This window comes from Bidens hawaiensis, unplaced genomic scaffold (genome assembly GCF_021521415.1).
Source record: "Bidens hawaiensis isolate Kalapana, Puna unplaced genomic scaffold, B.hawaiensis_p1.1 tig00000780_1, whole genome shotgun sequence".
NCBI classification, from domain to species: domain Eukaryota; kingdom Viridiplantae; phylum Streptophyta; class Magnoliopsida; order Asterales; family Asteraceae; genus Bidens; species Bidens hawaiensis.
The window spans coordinates 4,575,234-4,593,775 of NW_027491045.1; the positions used below are offsets into that span (position 1 = coordinate 4,575,234).

The window sequence follows — 18,542 nt, forward strand, 5'->3', positions numbered from 1 at the left end:
AAATCCGCGCTTTATCAACGAGCGGATGGAGGGTTGTTGAGAGGGGTTTGGATCGTCGGCGGGTGCGGGTACCCGTTGATGGATTGGGTATTGGTGCCTTATAACCAACCACATTTAACATGGACACAACATGCTTTTAATGAAAAGATCAATGAGGTTTTGAAAGTTGGTAAAGATGCATTTGGGAGGTTGAAAGGGAGGTGGTCTTGTTTGCGGAAACGAACCGAAATGAAGCTGCAAGATTTGCCGGTTGTTGTCGGGGCGTGTTGCGTTTTGCATAATATTTGTGAGTTGAGGGATGAGGAGATTGAGCCTGGTTTGGTTGAGGTTGTGGATGATGAGATGGTGGTTGTCGAAAATGCGTTGAGGTCTGAGGGTGCGGTGAAGGCTAGAGATAATATGGCTCATAATCTTTTGCATCATAATCATGCCGGGACTTCGATTTTGTGAGTTTCGTTTGTGTGTGTTTTAGATGGTGTTACCCTGTTAACCAATGGGGTCAGGTAAACCGAAAACTGGTGGAAAAATTATGAATATTTGGTGTTTAGGTAGGATGAATTTATGGACATTTTTTATGTTATACACACAAGTTGTAATTTTGTTTCTATACATGATTCAATCAACAATGGATGAATGAATGAATCTAAACAATTTCAATCTTTTTTATTGATTTGTATTTAGTTCATTTCATGATTGTTCATGGCATTGTATTTGTACCTTGGTTCTTGATTATTGTTGGATGTTTTTCGTTTTCTTATTGTTTATTAGTGATGTAGAAGCATCCAACCCATTAAATCAACCCGACCCAAATGTTTATTTTTATTTATAAATAGGATTTTTAGGTCGTTTGTTTAGCTCAGTTGATTGATGAATTATTAAAGAATTTGTAAGCTTTAAGCTTGTCACCCGAATCATTTGGTTCGAATTGTTTGAATGAAATTATTGTGTTCTTGAGCCATTGATTGCTAGTCAAAACTGCATCAGACTGTCATGTTCAGACGCTACTAGAAAACAGACTTTTACCGATAAAAAATTATCAAAGAGTTTGACTAATTATTACCAATGGATCAAACAAAAATCCAAAGAAGGTCGTCGATGATATGTATGGGAGTGTGAACATACATTAGTGAAGAGCCCATTGAATCGGTAGAATTTGTCGTTGAGACGTTTGTAAAGTTTTTACTCATGACTGTCTTACCGTAAAATGACGAAACACTTGGTATCTTTATATATAGATAAGGGGTGGATCATGTGGTATGTGAAGGTTCTCTTATTTGTTCTCATTTGTAGGGTGGTTACAAATATATTTTGAAAACATATATTTTAAGCTATAACATAATATAATTTGTGAAATGAAGCATGTGTAAAATGAAATAGTTTAGGAAAAGAGAAGAATATAGCATGCTTCATGATGTATCTTGCATGCTTTTTCATACTTTGACCAAGTTTTTTTGTTTTTATAGCCTTTTGTTTTGGAAAGGTGAAATTGGAATCAAACTTGTTATTGTCAAAAAGATATATATTTATTGTTTATAAAAGAACGACACAACCGTATCTAATAAATTCCTACAATATTTAAGTAGGGTCTTTGAAGAGTGAGATGTAGACAAATCATACATTTATCTGATATTGCTTCTAAAAAGTCCCTCTACACTAAAAACAATTTGTTGACTTGATAAAATATAACTGGACAACACAAAACAAAACAAGCAACACTATAAATATAGTACTTGTATAGGCTATCAATAATAGCAATATGTTGAAAATAAGTATATAGAAGTAACAGATAAATCACCATAAAAACACAAAGACAAGAATAAGATAGCATTCAATGTCGAACGCAAAACTAAACCCCTGAGACGAAGCTAAGACAAATTTATACCATGACAAATTTGTACCATCTCCTGAAAAACATCAACATCAATCCTGCATTTCTAGGAAGTTTTATCCCCAATCATATGCTCAGATACGTGCAAGTACATCAAATCCTGCATAATCCGCTCATCACAAGTCAAGTTGGGTTTTCCTCTATTCCTCGTCCCCTCCACGGTGATGGTTTCCACTACTCTAACTGTCATCATTGTCTGTCTCATTTTCACATGCTCAAACCATTTCAATCTCTCACTCCCTTACTTTATCCAATATACTAGTCACCCCTAGTCTTTCCCAAAAAACCTCATCTCTTTCCTAGCCAACCTAGTGCCACACATCCCTCTTAACATTCTTATCTCTATAGCCTCTAGTACTTTTTATAATACAATACTATATAATGAAACCTTAAAGAATAGATACAAAGTAACTCTCTTAACAAACTCATAATATACAATAAAAGAATAAAAATGGCCTGCATACACATTACACATGATTCTAATATTAATACTATTAACTATTAATAATACTTGCTTGAACAACATTTACCATTAAAATAAAAAAAACATATTTTTTATTAAAATAGTTTTAAAAGTTTATAGCATGTAAATACTCGAATACAGTGTTCATATTTAACCGAATATTTGTAAAATATGCAGAACACATTATAGATGCCAACCTTATCCCACATGTATTGTAACATTATATTTTATAATATACAACATACATTATTAAATCATACATTAGTTTAAAGCAGTATTATACTACTATTATTATATTACACTTGTCAACATTTTCCACATGTGTTGTAAAAGATCATACTCTAAAAATATAACATATATTATTCACTGTTCAACCTTAGAAACAAATATAAAGATAAAGACAAAGAGAAAGACAGATAAAAACGGTGATTTATACATCAAGAGTTACCCATATACTAATTTTCAAAAGATACCCGAAACATACATCTTACAAAAGTAAAAAAAGAAAAAAAGAAAAAGAAAAACTTAGGCAAAACAATCAAGATGTGCAAGAAAATAATTTTGTGACAACTGACAACAAAGGAATCTCATGATAATAAAACTGGAGAAGTTAAAATGCAAATGCAACCATATTTCTCCTAATGATGTTAACATGAGACTCCAAATCCTCACAGCCATTGTTGTTTTTGTTTTGTGCCGTGTGTTTCCTTAATTCATCAACTCTATCCTCCTGTTTTTCAAGAACAAAAACAATAACTTCACATTAAAAACTGCAGATATTTACTAATAAACCAGACCCATAAAACTATAAAAGTCAACCAGTTAACGGTTCTTAAAAGTTTTTTAACCGTGTGATAACCTCAATCGTCACAGAGTTAATGAGAATGAGTTCATTATATGCTCCTTACGATTCAAAGCATATGCTACAACATTAGCTTTTACTCGAATGATTGCAACAGATTTCACAATTATAATCATTCAATAATTCCATCCAACGATCATGTTGCATCGTAAACAAGTATACTAGAATCTAGAACGGGAATCTGGAACTTATAAAAGAAAAAGAGCAGCAATTAGCTGGAAAAGGACCGCGATCTCGATCTCGAACTAGAACACAAGCATGAAACAGAGACAAGAAACCAGGTCAGGAGCAGAAACAGAAATCCGAAACAAGAGAAAAAAAATCCAGATAAGAAACAGAAGCAGGAATCCGAACCAAGATCCAGAAACCGGGACAGGAACACTGGGACAAGAATAGAAAACAAGCCCTAATTGAAACACTGGTTGCGAGCCGTTGCTGCTCGCCTGATGAGTCCAAGCCAGGACGAAACCAGTGGAGTGGACCCTGATCATAAGCGGGATGAACTAGTAAGCCCACGGGCGCCACAAAGGGCATCAAGATTGCTCCATGACATTTAGCTCTGATACCATATAAATGGTAAATTAAATTTGTATACGGTAATTAGAACGGAGTGCGAACCCTCAATATATACAAGTGATAAACCAGAACCCTGGAGAAACCTAACTTTGAGCTTGTTGGTTAAACAACAATAAACCCTAACAATTCAGTACTAGATAACCATATATAACACAAACAAATAGCGTCACCAAATTTGCAAGGCAGACACTTACGATGATGCATCAACACACAACCAAATTCCGACTTCAATGCATCACTATGAACCATAACGCTGTTGGTTCCTTTGGGTAAGGAAAACACCCACTATCAACTATTGTTTCAAACTTTGAGACAAATTATAAGTCCACAATAACTTCACTTGCCCGGTCCTCCCTATCCAAGTTGTCCCCCCAAGAAGCTTTTATTCATGAATGGGGTCCTTAACCGTTCCAATTCAACACACCTTCAAATTTAGGCAAGCCTACTTGTAAGTCGGACAACTTATTTACGCCTTTGTACACCAATGTGTGTCCCAAAAATTAGACTTCCTGAAGCCAAAAGTTGGCAAGCAACTTACTTTATATAAAGCACTTCTTGTGAGTATTGTTTATGTTCTTCCTCACTCTTCAAGTAGATAATAAATTTAACGATGAATACTATTACTAAACTGCCAACATAAGCCCAACATGCCCGTTTCATCAAATCCATGAATGTTATTGGTGCATTAGTCAGTAGTCACCATCCTTTTCAACATTCCAACATGAACCAACACATTTCTAAAGTCAACTTAACTCATCAACCCAAATGGATCACATCAAACCCGTCTATCCTCATAATCTCACCATCCACAACTTTACCATGCAACCACCAAATCCCTATTTCACTAACACAAGAATACTCTACTCTTAAGACCTCATGCAACCACCAAATCCCCTATTTCACTAACACAAGGATACTATTAGTTATCTCTACTCTTAAGACCTCATCTAGTAGCTCATTCGTACGTAAATCAAATTGTTTGCAAAATTTGGTAGATGCGAATGAATAATTCACATCCAAATAGAATAATACAACTAGCAAGTAGAGATTTGACTAAGAACATACCTCTAAGCTAATCGACGCCTCTAGCCTCCCATATTGGCAATCATCTTGAAAGCACAACATTTATTTCTTGGGAGGGCCATCTTTTTTCGCCGAGGCCCCACTACCCTTGCCTTTTTTCTCATGCTTCGGACCATTAGGGCAAAGTGAGTGTATGTGCCCCGCCCCACCACAACCATAGCAGAGTCGAGGTTTGCTTGTGCATTCCTTGCCTATGTGACCCGGCTGCCCGCAGATATAGCAGTTTTTGAAGCTATAGCACTCACCATAGTGATTTTGTTTGCACTTGATACAAAACTTTTTCTTTTGATACTTATTCACCTCTGCACTTTCCTTCTTTTTGGAGGGTTCATTTTTGAACTTCTTCTTCACCACCGGTTCCTCGTCTTCAATGGCTAGCTCTTTCTCCCTATTAGCATACAAACATATAGAAAATAACAATAATACATATTCTTTAGTAAACAAATATATATGTATATAAAAATAACAATTTTTTCTAAGAAAATAAATGCAAACAAAACTTAGCTGACAAGACTAAATTTAGTCCCTACCTCTATATAAGGGCGTGCCAAAAAAATCCAAATCTGAACCCGCATCCGAATTCCGAACCTTAAACATCTGAAATTCGAAAATCTAAATTTTCGGATTCAGATTTGAACTGTGTTTTAAAAAAAAATTCAGATAATATCTGAATATAATAAATACTAATTAGTTTATTAAAAGTTGGCCTCAAAATCAAACCTAAATCCCTAATTCTTGTTCGCTCCCGATGTCAGCCTCTCGCACCTTCACTTCACTAATTGAGAATTGAGATGCCAAAAAGAAACAAAGGGAGAATAGCTGTAACCCACTTGCAGAAGCTTTTTTGGTGGGTTTCTTCTTCACCGGTGGGTTTAGAATATTTATGGTTTGGATATTGGGTGAATGCACGAGAGTAAAAGAATCTGAACCATTTGTGGCTTGAAAGATATCTCGAATCTACTATGACCATGATTTCTTATCGTCATTTTATCAGTTCACTTGTTGTCTTCCTTATCCTCTCGTTATCTCAACAGGTAACCGTTTATTGACACATGCAATTTGTAAAACTAATTATGTTTGAATCTGTTTGAAATGTGCTTGGAAAATGCTTTTCCGATTTTTTTTTTTTACAAATCGGGTATCTGTTTCAATCTACGAATCTGTAGAAATTTGGATATTGAAATCTACTATCCAAAATTTTTGAATAGCCGAATTTGAACTCCCCCACTTCTACCTAGAACGCTCAAGTTATAGTTACCTATATCTTCATTGTTCATCCGTAAAAACAATATTGCGGTAATGAACTAATAGAAATTTTTAACTCCAAACTTTTAAAAAAGAATAAGTAAGATGTTATAACTAATACAAGGTATTTCAAAATGATCAACAAAGGCATATAATGTTGTAGTTACCTTATAACAGCAACATCTTGTTCCTCCCTATGTGATGGTAGTCGATATGGAGAGTGCGCGCTATTATGCGGTAGTTGAGATGGAACATGAGCACTAGTGGACGGTTGTTGAGATGGAAAAACAGCACTATCAGGCGGTAGTTGAGATGAAGAATAATAACTGCTAGGTGGTTTTTGAGATGAAATATGAGCACTGTCATGAGGTAGTTTAGAAGGATAACCAGCACTATCGGGCAGTAGTTGAGATGAATAACGAGCACCATTCGGCAATTGCTGAGATGGAAAACGAGCACCACCAGGCGGCGGTTGAGATGAAACACGAGCATCATCATCAGATGGCAGTTTAAATGGAAAATGAGCAAAGTGAATTCGCAAGGATGATGAATCAGGTTTCTTGTTGTCAAACTTGTAACCTGCATAGCATCCCAGACACTCAAATATTAACTTCTCAACATTAGCTACCAATTATCGAAATAAATTAACATTTAAAGAAGAAAATTCAACAAATTCGAAGTTTAAGTTTAGTAGATTGGCCAAACCTTGAAGGGCTTCCATAGCAGTCAAAGCGCGATTGGCATCTGTAAACTCAACAAAGCACAAAACCATGGGTTTATCTGTACTCTGCAATTAACGATACTAACGTAAATATCCAACACTATCAAAGCTGATCATGATTATTAATTAGGATTGAAAAGCATATTGCATTTTAAACTGTCAAAACAGACATGATGTTCCGGAATTTGTGAGCCTAAAATCAAAAAAAGGAAAGACAGCATTTTGCACTAATCATTTATTCAGCTACAAAAATGCATGATAAAAGATGGAAGGAAGACAATAGGTTCCGAAACTACAGATCAGCCTAGAAAAAACCAAATTCATGTTCTTAAACTGAGTAAGAATGAAAACCCATGTGTGCCGACATCCAATCGGAAGTAAACTCTCATTCAGTTGCATCAAATTGTAATCAATATCACTTACATCATAGTAATATTCAGGTTTTATGTAACATACATCAAAGAAATGTGCTATTAAATACAGATACCACATCTAGGGAACCATTTATATGTGCAAATGTTTTGCAGTTCATCTTGATGACAAGAATGCACCTTATATACATGTGAAATGTAATGGTATTTGTTTTTATCATGTGCCTTCTAATTATATGCTCAATTATCACAAAAAATAACTATGTTTTTACTTCTTGACAATTTATTTGTTGTAATTGCCACAAAATCCTCTTTATTTGGGCTTTATTTGTGTACAAGTAGACTATGTAGCAAGTACACTCCAAATATAAAATATGGTAGCATAAGAAGACCAAAACCCTGCAAACTTCAAGATTGCATTACACATAATAAATCACTTGAACACCTAAAAGCGCATACACAAACTTATACGCCTCATACCATTTTTTTGTCTATATTTCTTTCCACGTTTTCCTTGTTTACTCCTAGTAGGGGATTTTCATGTTAACAAGAGCCATGGCCATATGCATGTATTTGAATTTTTTTAGCTACATTTATTAGTTTGTTTTATAATTATTGGGGCATTCTATACCCATGCGGCTTACGCCAACAAACATACTTTCCTTTTTGAAAATAATACTTTTAAGGTTATCTTTATGCATTCTAGTATAAAAGGAAAACCAAACAACTAATGATATAAACAAAACATTATTAACAATAATAAGAATAAAGGGAAACACAAATACATAGAATCAGGATCAAATACATTTATTTCTTAACATGAAAACAATGAGAACGAATTTGTTGTTATTATTAGGTTTATTTTTATAGGTGTTTGCTGTTATTTTTTGTTCGTAATTGCTAATTTTCAAATATGAGACGTTATAAGTATTTGCTGATTTATATTTTGTTGTTATTATAAATTTTTTCTTTTGCTGTTATAAGTATTTGTTGGTATGTGTTGTTATTATTTTGTTATTGATTTTGATTCTTTTGTTGTAATTTTTAGGTTTTTTTCTTTGTTATTACAAATCATCGTTTATGTATATTGGTATTGTGGTTGTTGCTGTTTCTTACGTTCTCATTTTTTTATAAATTGGTATTATTTCCTACGTTCTCATGTTAATATTAAAATGTACATGAACCTTCCCCCAAATAAATAGAACTATCAAACTTACATGTCTTGGCTCCTTGTGTACAAGTCTAATTTCTTTAAAGCCAGGGAAAGGACGGAAGAGATCTTTTGCCAGGTATCAAGGAACAACTTCCATGTCAATAACTTTATTAGACAAAATATAATTCTAAGGATTAGTTATCCAATAGGCGATATTACTGTAAGCTTTAAAGTTCAAATTAATTGCAACTTCATTTTCTCTCTCATGAAAATCAGTTAACATGTAACACACACGCTGACACGCATACACAATCAGTTGACCTAAAACACTTTTTTCTCCACAAGAAGTCTCAAATATGATTATAAAAACTACATAAGAGCAACAACAATCTAAAAAGGATACGAGATACTTCTCTTCGGGAACAGTCAGACGGGAGTGCATCCACAAATAAGAAATTAGATTCCCGACCAACATCAGCCTTCCTCAAGGAATCGGGCCTGTCATTTAATATGCTGGAAATCCCAGGCCCACTTTCATTTATAATATCTCTTCTTCCAACTAAATATGGATCTTCATAAGTAGATGGGTAGCCATTAGAAGCGGGCTCAGGACGAGCACCAACACTCGCTCCCAGTATCTTTAAATAGAAATAAACCAAAAGTAAACACTTATTAGCTAATATATCAACAAAAAAAAAATCATATGTGTAATTCTTAGTTCTTACATCATTTTGTAAAAGAGATGAGCTACTCAGGTCGGTATGAGAGGTCTGCCAATGTTGCGATGGTAATGTTGATGCGTCAGGTGGTGTATAACCAGGATAGGTTGCTGTCACAGAAAGAATGGACTTGCTTAGTAAAATCTTGTATAAAAACATAATGCACCATATTTTAGCATGTTTCCTAGGGTTTTCACATGATTCAGTGTCAAAACTTCAAATTTCCATTCTATTGAGACATATATGAACCCTAGATTGTTTGACAAACTAAGAGACCCAAAATTTCATCGATTGTAATACTCTACATTACGGAAGCTTAGGTCAACAAGTGTTTAATTCTTTTCACTAAGAATCATTGACTGTTAATCAAAATCGACCCAAAATCTAAGACTAAATGTAATTCGGGTTTCATGATATAATCGATTACTTAGACTTGATTAGTGAAATCTTATATAAAAACATAATGCACCATATTCTAGCATGTTTCCTTTTCACATAATTCAGTCTTACAACTTCAAATTTCCATAACAGTGAAACATATACAAAATTATGAACCCTAGATTGCTCGACAAACTAGAATCCCCAAAACTCTATTGACTGTAATACTCTGCACAAATACACAATACAAATTACTTGATAATCAATCTTACATGTTTCACGAAAAAACCAAAACTTAGGTAAAAAACTGATTGATTCTTTTCACCAAGGATCATTTACTGTTCGTCAAAGTTGACTCGAAAATCCTAAGAATAAACGTTACTCCAGTTTCACGATATAATCGATTAAATACACTTCGATTAGTAAAATCTTGTATAAAAACATAATGCACCATATATTAGTATATTTCCTAGGGCTTTCACATGATTCAGTTTCAAAACTTCAAATTTCCATACTGCTGATACATATACGATAATACGAACCCTAGATTGTCTCACAAACTAGAATCCCCAAACCTCCATCAACTATAACACGATACAAAATATATATTACTCGATCTTACGGTTACGGAAGCTTAGGTCAACAATTGTTTTAACTCTTTTCACCAAGGATCATTGACTACGCAATTCCGGTTTCACGATATAATCGATTGAATAGACTTGATTAATAAAATCTTTAATAATAACATAATGCACCATATTATAGCATGTTTCCTAGGGTTTTCACTTAATTCATCAGTTAACAGACAATAATCCCCAAAACTCAATCAATTGAAACTTAGGTCAACTCAATTACACCAAATTAACACCAAACACTCACAATTGCATAATTACATTCACTAACTAATTACAATCATTGACTGTTGACTCGAAACTGTAACAATTAACGTAATTATAATATAATCGAATGAATGAAGAACAAATTCGGTTAATTACAGAGGCGATAATTGAAAATTTAAACAGTAACTATGTAATTATAATACTTTTAATGATGTATTTGAAGGATTAGGGTTTTGAAATAGGTGTACGGATGGATAATGGATACCTCTGTCAGATGAAGCTCCGTATCGATAATACGGATCCCCCATTGATATAAACTGCTGCTTCTGGTTGGTTATTGTTCAGAGGCTTTTATGAAACTCCAATATAGGTGTTTATACTTTGATTTCGGTTTTAAAACGGTTCGGTTTTCGGTTATGTTATTGTTAAAGTGGAGTGTGTGATGTTTTTTTTTTGTTATTTTCGAAAAAGTTGCTTGAAATGTAGGTACAATCTAATGATTATTATTATGTACGTCTGTATTGTCATTTTAGTGGATGTTGTCGAAAAAACTTCGTTAACGTGTCCCGTGATAGTTTTTTAATCGTTTTTGCCAACAAATGCAAGTCATTTTGATATTATTCGTCGAATTTGAACCCTAGCTTCAAAGTTTTTTTTTTCATTTTTATTTGTTACGGTTTTGATCGTTCTGATGGGATATTATTATGAACGCTTTAATAACTAACTAGGTGTGTGATAATAGTCATTTCACCAACAAATACGAGTCATCGTGCTATCATTCATCCAATTTGAATACTCGATTCATGGGTTTCCTTGAAATAACTTTATGCAATTAATTCGAATGAAAGTGCTAAGATGTTTGGTCGGTAAGTTTACAAAAGAATTAGGAATTGTAATAAACTAAAAGACAAAATTGCCCTTTGAAGTAGCCCAATTCTATAGTCATGTGGAAGCAAGCATATCTCAACAATAAATCGAAGGTTTACTATCTTCGATTCCAGCAATTTTTTTCAGCTTCGTTTTTTTTTTTTCAGTTTGTTATTTGTCTTCATTATCATCTAGGTTATTCCTCGCATTCATCTTCATAGATCGATTGTCATAAAAAGTTGTACGAAGGTTTTGTGGTTTTGATATAGCATGATACAAGATTTTTTGGTACTTACTTTTACTTAAGTCTGTACTTTTAATACTTTAACCAAATAGCATATGTGAAGTTGTGTCGAAAGATGCATCGAGAATTTGGGTAGTTTGAAACACCGCCCCCTACGGCAATTTGGCCAACTTTTGGGGTACGTTACTTTGATAAAAAAAATGAGGTGTCCTCGTATGATTTTGAATCGGGTTTTCTTGGTACTCCATGTGCCCCTAGTAACCTTAATTATTGATCGAGATACCATGACACAATCTACGTAGAAGAGGGACAATTTTATGATTATCAACTTCTTTACCAGTTGAATCACATTATTTACGCGTTTATTTTCCTTACATGATCTTGATAAGAGAAAAGTAATGTAAATATTTTGTTGTTTACCGCTTGATAAGATGTGTAGCAATACCAACCCTTTATATTGTTAGTTATGAGGCAGATTGATCAACAATTTGAGTCGTGACTTGCTCGTTGATCGTGGAGTAGACCTAGATGATCTTTTTTGTGAACTCTTTCCAAATGTTTCTTGGTTACTTCTGTTATTCCCTATGTTGATCAGTTCTTCATGTAAGCAATTGAAAACATGATAAATATTTAACCTATGAACATGTTACAGCATGGAGAGTAGTAACCGCAACAAAGACGGATGTAGACGACATGGTTGTCAGCTTGGTCGAGTTCCCCTTTAGGATGTATAGTTAAGGATGGTGTTAGGGTTCTTGAGAGGAACCCGATTTTAGGAGAGAGGAGGCACACAAATTGTTATGTGTGTATGATTAGGTTATGATGTTAATTTATTCTCTCAATATATACACCCAATGAGAAACCCTTTATTAGTTAGTAAGGGTAATATGGCTCATCAACAATTACCAAACTAATATATAATAAGGTATAATTAATATTTTGATCTGTTATAATATTAATGATTATAATGGCCATATATAAATATATATAATTATATATTTAATCTTACACCCTAATAATGGACTAATAAATTCTCCTAAATGCTTTCGTAACATACTAAAGATGTCAAACCGTTCTTCACAGCATCACATTAGTCCTTATACTCATATTCATGATTATAATGATAATGAAAAGCTTTTCCTTTGTGAGCAAGATCAAAGATTTTTTTTAGGCCAGTAATCATGAAATGTGATAATTATTCCGCCCTTCTCTTTTCTTGATGCCACCATTTGAACAAGAACTAAATACCCTTTACCCGAAAAAGAAATCGGCTTCAACTTTATAGGCAGGTATTTTCCTTCTACATTAATCCCATTTGGAGACTGTATAATACTCAAGAATGAGACAAGCGTGAATCCGGTGTGCACTTTGTCTTGACAACTGAACCTTGTTTTCTTGCTCCATTGTTTGTGAGAACCGGGACGCATACTGATGAAGCCGTCCGTCAAACTAGACACTGTGAGGACATGAGCTGGATGGGTTTGAACTTTGAACCTAGGGAGACAGCTTAGGCTAGCACACTTCTGTTGGGTCAATTGTTGTCTGGCCCAAGTGTAAGGCCCAACCCAATAATTAGGTTACATTATATTTGGTAATATTTTGGCTAACAAGTTAGGGTTAGTCTATATAAACCGAGTTATGGTTAGACATTAGAGAGGTGAGTTTGGTGTAACCGAGTTAGGGTTCATCAAGAGTCAAACCGAGTTAGGGTTTGAGGTTTGTATTCAGTTTTTTGAGTTAGATTTTCTGATTATTATTAAACAAGAGTTATTTGTTTATTCGTGTTTGATTATTGATCCAGGACTTGAATTGGTCTCAAAGCCAAGTTCAAGAAATCGATAATCGGTCGGCGACGAGCGGTGGCTTGAGGAGGAGCTATCATTGGCGCATATCGGAACCAAATTTGGGTTTTCGAATCGAAGTTTCTTTTCAGCAACAACAACGTCTAAAAGCATCAATAGGTCAGGCGGATCTGTGGTGGAGGTTTGTTCTTGTTCGGTAGTTGCGATCGAGAAAAAAAACAGGAGGATTCGGAGGCAGTAAAGGTTTACGATTATTGATTATTGTGATCAAAGGTGATTAATAAAGTGCCATAAAAGTCAACGTGCGTGCTTTTTGATCAAGTAAAACAAAGAACAAGCTTGCACAGGTCAATATTTTTTTCTTTTGTGTCCTGCCAAAAATAAAGTAAAGGAAATAATCTAAATAGATTATATTATTGTTTACTTTTGTGTGGTGACGAAGGAAAAAAGAAAAGTTGGGTTCACAGGTTCTGGTTTACTTTGATTGTGGTTTTTTTTATTTTGGGGTTCACTATCTAAGTCGTGATCGTTACTCGGGTTTGGTTCTATAAAGTTGTTCGAGACTGAGTTGTTCGTATTTGTTCCAACGAAGTGGAGCAAGGGTGTTCGACAAAGTCAATGGCAAGTGACAAAGAAGAGCCAATAATCCAACCCAAAGCGAGTGGGGGGATGTCGTTGCAAGTTCCAAAGTTGAATGGAACTAATTACATCACATGGGCGATTGTGGTGGAAGCGATCTTGGATGATCAAGAGTTATGGGAAGTTGTTCAACCGAATGAGGGTGCGGTTATTGATGCGAAGAAGAATAAAACGGCAAGGTCGTTTTTGTTCCAAGTTATGGAAGGTAATATTCTTCTTCAGGTTTCTCAATACAAGAATGCTCGAGAAATATGGGCGGCTTTGAAGGCACAGTTTGTTGGGGCCGAGCGAGTCCAAAAGGCTCGACTACTGACGTTGAAAAGTGAATTTGAGAAACTCAAGATGGCGGAAGACGAGACTATTGATTAATTTTCGGGAAAAATAACCGGTATGGTTTCAAAGGCAACGGGTCTTGGTCACGTGTTCGAGCAAGATGACTTGGTGAAGAAGTTACTGGATGCGGTTCCAGACAAATACATCAACTTGGTAGCCTCAATCGAGCAAACGGTTGATCTTGATAGTATGAGGTTTGAAGATGCTGTTGGAAGACTTAAGGCGTTTGAGGAACATCTACGAGGGAGAGAACGCACTTCAAATTCACGAGGTCAGTTACTTTTCAATCGGACATAAAGTAATTACAAAGGGAAGTCGTATGATCAGTCCGGTAGCCGAGGTAAGGGTTGGTCGAGTTCACGGGGACGTGAAAAGGCCGTGAAACCGGAGGTCAAGACCGAGAGGATGAGGATCAAGATGGTTGTGAAAACCGAGATGGTCAACATCGTGGGTCAAGGTATACGGGTCAAAGGAAGGATCGTCAATGGAGAAGAAAGGATATGTCACAGGTTCAGTGTTTCCGTTGTGATGAGTTCGGTCACTTTGCGTCTACGTGTCCGAAACGTTTGAAGAAAAAGGAAGAATCTAACTTGAACAAAATTGATGATTTTGATCCAAGTTTGTTTATGATAAAAGGTGATTAGAAAACGGTTTTTCTGAATGAAGATGGTGTGATTCCAAAGCGTTTCGAAACCGAGCCGATGGAGAAAGATGTTTGGTATCTCGACAACGGAGCATCGAATCACATGACGGGTAATAAAGCGTATTTTTATGAGTTGAATGAACAAGTCACGGGAACGGTGAAGTTCGGAGATGAATCTTGTATTGAAATTCGGGGAAAATGGTCGGTCTTAATTGAAGGAAAAACGAGGGAACAACGTTTGTTAACCGATGTCTACTACATCCCGAGCTTACAATGCAATATCATAAGTCTTGGTCAAGCAACGGAAGGTGGGTGCGAGATTCACATGAAGCATGATTTGCTAACCATGAAAGATGATACAGGTAAGCTTTTGATGAAGGTGACAAGGACCAAGAATCGATTGTACAAGATCAATCTCAAGATAACAAGTTCCGGTAAACGAGCTATCATTGAAATGAAGAATTTTGCAGGTAGGGATCTTCAAAGAATTGGACTGAAAGAAGACAAGCCGGTTACTAGTCAGATTCAAATAAAAGATCCAAGCTCCAAAATTCAAAGTCCAAAGAAGAGTGTTCAAGAAACTAAACGCGTGGTAAAAAAAGTGATTCAAGCCCAAGGGAAGGCGTCTAATGATCAAACAAAGCAAGTGTGTCTTCTAGCCAAGTGGAGCCGAAAGAACATTGCAAGAGATCATGAAAAGCCTCGGGAGAATCAAGAGAATGATGACAAGCGTGAAGTTGAAGACCCGCCAATTTCGAGTAGGAAATTAGGGGGTGAGTCGGGTGAATCGGGTACAACAATTGAGGGGGTGATTGTTGGGTCAATTGTTGTCTGGCCCAAGTGTAAGGCCCAACCCAATAATTAGGTTACATTATATTTGGTAATGTCTTGGCTAACAAGTTAGGGTTAGTCTATATAAACCGAGTTATGGTTAGACATTAGAGAGGTGAGTTTGGTGTAACCGAGTTAGGGTTCATCAAGAGTCAAACCGAGTTAGGGTTTGAGGTTTGTAATCAGTTTTTTGAGTTAGATTTTCTGCCGGGACTTGAACTTCTACATTTGTTTCTTTAAACCTTTGTTGATGATTGTTTTAGTAGTTATAACTTATAAGGTGCTCCCATCGATATATGATGTTTGAAGTCATGGCTAGAGGTGTAATCATCTTATAGTGGGAAACATGCAGTGCATCATTGCAACCTGATCCACTTCTTGTGGTGGGAATGATAATTTTATAAAACAAAGAAGGAATGCAGGGTATGAATCTCAACTAGCTTTCATAGCTCAGATGGTTTGATGGTTAGAGCACCTATTTAGTAAGCGGGAGATCTTGAGTTGAAATCTCAATGAAAGCAACCCTTTTTATGTTCTTGTTTTTTAAATTTCAAGGACTACTGGTTTGTGATGTTATGGATCCATTGTAGCTATTTTAGATAACCATTAGCAACCACATTTTAGTGCACTCTTATCCATTTCTTGTGATGGGAAGTGATAGTTTTATAAAATGAAAAAGATATGTAAGAGATTTGTTTCAACTTGCTCTCATAGGTCAGTTGGTTAGAGCACCCGTTTAGTAAGCGGGAGGTCTTGAGTTCGACTCTCAATGAAAGCAATTTTTACTGTACTTTTTTATCCTCATATTTTCACACACACATATATATTATTGTATAAATATTCACTTCAATCACTTGTTACTTGCTTTTACATTACATTCTTTATCATTGTATTTTCTTTAAGCTGAAATGATCATAGCACATCAGAGCTAAATTTAACCATTGTAGGACTAGAATAAAGTTCCTTTTATTTTCCCTTGTTAATGTCAACGAAGGTTCTCTTGGTACATTTTAGAGCATTCTTAGCCCATTTCATATATTTTACTATATAATTTAGCTAAAAAAACACAATTTCATAAATTTGTCTTTCATTTTTTAAATTTGTTTCACATTCTATTCCCTATTCATATCCATAAATTAATTCTTTATTATTATTTTCTCTTTTGTCTTGTTATATAGTAAATGGTGATTGGAAGATAGGTGATATATTATATGGTATGGATCAAAAGTGAGTCCCTATATTTGGGATTTTACTTTAGTTGCCATATAACTCATCCATATAATAGGGAATGGATTGGAGAGGTGATTTTGATGGTTTTCTAAAAATTTACCCTAAATTATATGGGTTTGATAACTTTAAAGAATGGGTTGAGAGTGCTCTTAGAGGATCTGTAGTTTTGAATTAGACCATGAACCGGCAGACATATATCCTTATTTAGTATTGGCAGATGAAGTAGGATTCTTTTACTGTGGGTACATCGGATTATAATGCTCCAGAAGTATTGTTGAAGAAATGAAATGGAATGGAGTGTGACTAAGTGTGATATTTGTTTTGTATACGTCAAAAATACATAAACATTAAACAATAATGTTACTTTTGCTACTTACAAGAAAAGCACATATAATTCTTTTGTCATTTATTTTATGATTTTCATATATAGGGTAAGGATTCTATGAGAATCCTTTGCAAATTGAGAACTTTGAGAATCATTTTGGACTACTAAAAACATCTTTAAAAAATCATAAAATAAAAAATAACAAAAATTTTAAAAAAGTAAAAAAACCAAAATTCTTATATTTCATTCCGGTTTCAATAAAAAAAACGTCGTATTATACACATATGCATAATTTTATTTAATATTTAGCTACGCAATATACACATATGTACAATATCATTTATCTTAAATTATACATATGTGTATAAAAACATGTAAATGTACATATATGTATATATTATACATATGTGTATATACTTTAGCTAAACCGAGTTTTTTTTAATGAAACCGGGATGATAAAATAAAAATTTTGGTTTTTTTACTTTTTTCATTTTTGTGTTTTTTTATGATTTTTTTTATTTTGGGGTTTTTTGTGGTCTAAAATGGTTCTTAAATTCAAAAAAGTTCTCTCATGATCATGATCATATATATATATATATATATATATATATATATATGTTTAAGTTCAAGAAAGAAATCAAATTATTGCAAGAAATGAGAGAAATGAATATGAGCCACTAGTTTTATTTTAGGTTTTAAATATTTAAAAATAAATAAAAAATATGTAAATGCAACAATACTCACTCTCTCCAATTAATACAACTAATATAACCATAATAAATATCTTTAATTAATATATCTAACTAATTTAACTATAATAATTAAAAAGATAAAAACACTACTTTAGTTTTATTTTTTATTTACACATTCTTCATTGTATTCAACATAAATACAATTTATTCATATAATACTATTTCTTTATATTAAAAATATAATTTTCATTCAATATATTAGCATATATCAACGTATTTAAGTTCAATAAATATACAACCTACACAAAGTTATATAAACTACACTTGTTTTGAGCAATAAAAACGTACAATATACAAAAATCATATAACTTACATATGTAATTCGACATCAATAACTATATAAACTACACAAAGATACACATACCCTACACTTGCGTAGGTCATATGTTTTTCGTATGTAAGCTGTATGTTTTCTTATTCTTAGAACAAGTGTAGGTTATATGTTTTTGTGTAGGTTGTATATTTTTTATTGACATTTAATGCAACCATGTGTAAGATAGTTTTTTGTATTATTCATCACAATGTAACTACGTGTTGATGGATATTGATATGTTGAATTTGAAGAAATTGGTTTTGAA

At 34.1% G+C, this 18,542-nt stretch overlaps 1 protein-coding gene and 1 non-coding gene across 4 annotated transcripts; one reads left to right on the plus strand and one right to left on the minus strand.

Moving 5' to 3' along the window:
• Positions 1–2,734: 2,734 nt before the first annotated feature.
• On the minus strand, positions 2,735–10,651 carry LOC143538946 (RNA-binding protein 1-like). Of its 3 annotated transcripts, XR_013136344.1 has the most exons (8): positions 10,564–10,651; positions 9,088–9,191; positions 8,766–9,000; positions 8,427–8,488; positions 6,823–6,904; positions 6,285–6,696; positions 4,855–5,260; positions 2,736–3,081 (listed from the first exon to the last, which is right to left on the minus strand). XR_013136344.1 is itself a non-coding variant. In XM_077032390.1 (7 exons), the coding sequence occupies exons 1-7, from the start codon at positions 10,604–10,606 to the stop codon at positions 3,060–3,062; spliced, it is 960 nt and encodes a 319-aa protein (XP_076888505.1). In that variant the 5' UTR covers positions 10,607–10,651; the 3' UTR covers positions 2,735–3,059. The 3 variants fall into 3 exon arrangements, 2 of the variants coding, with proteins under 2 accessions (XP_076888505.1, XP_076888502.1); XM_077032390.1 differs by lacking the exon at positions 4,855–5,260 and having other exon boundaries at positions 2,735–3,081; XM_077032387.1 differs by lacking the exon at positions 2,736–3,081 and having other exon boundaries at positions 4,655–5,260.
• A 5,710-nt stretch (positions 10,652–16,361) lies between these two features.
• On the plus strand, positions 16,362–16,435 carry TRNAT-AGU (transfer RNA threonine (anticodon AGU)). The gene has a single exon. It is a non-coding gene; the product is annotated as a tRNA-Thr (tRNA).
• Positions 16,436–18,542: the final 2,107 nt, after the last annotated feature.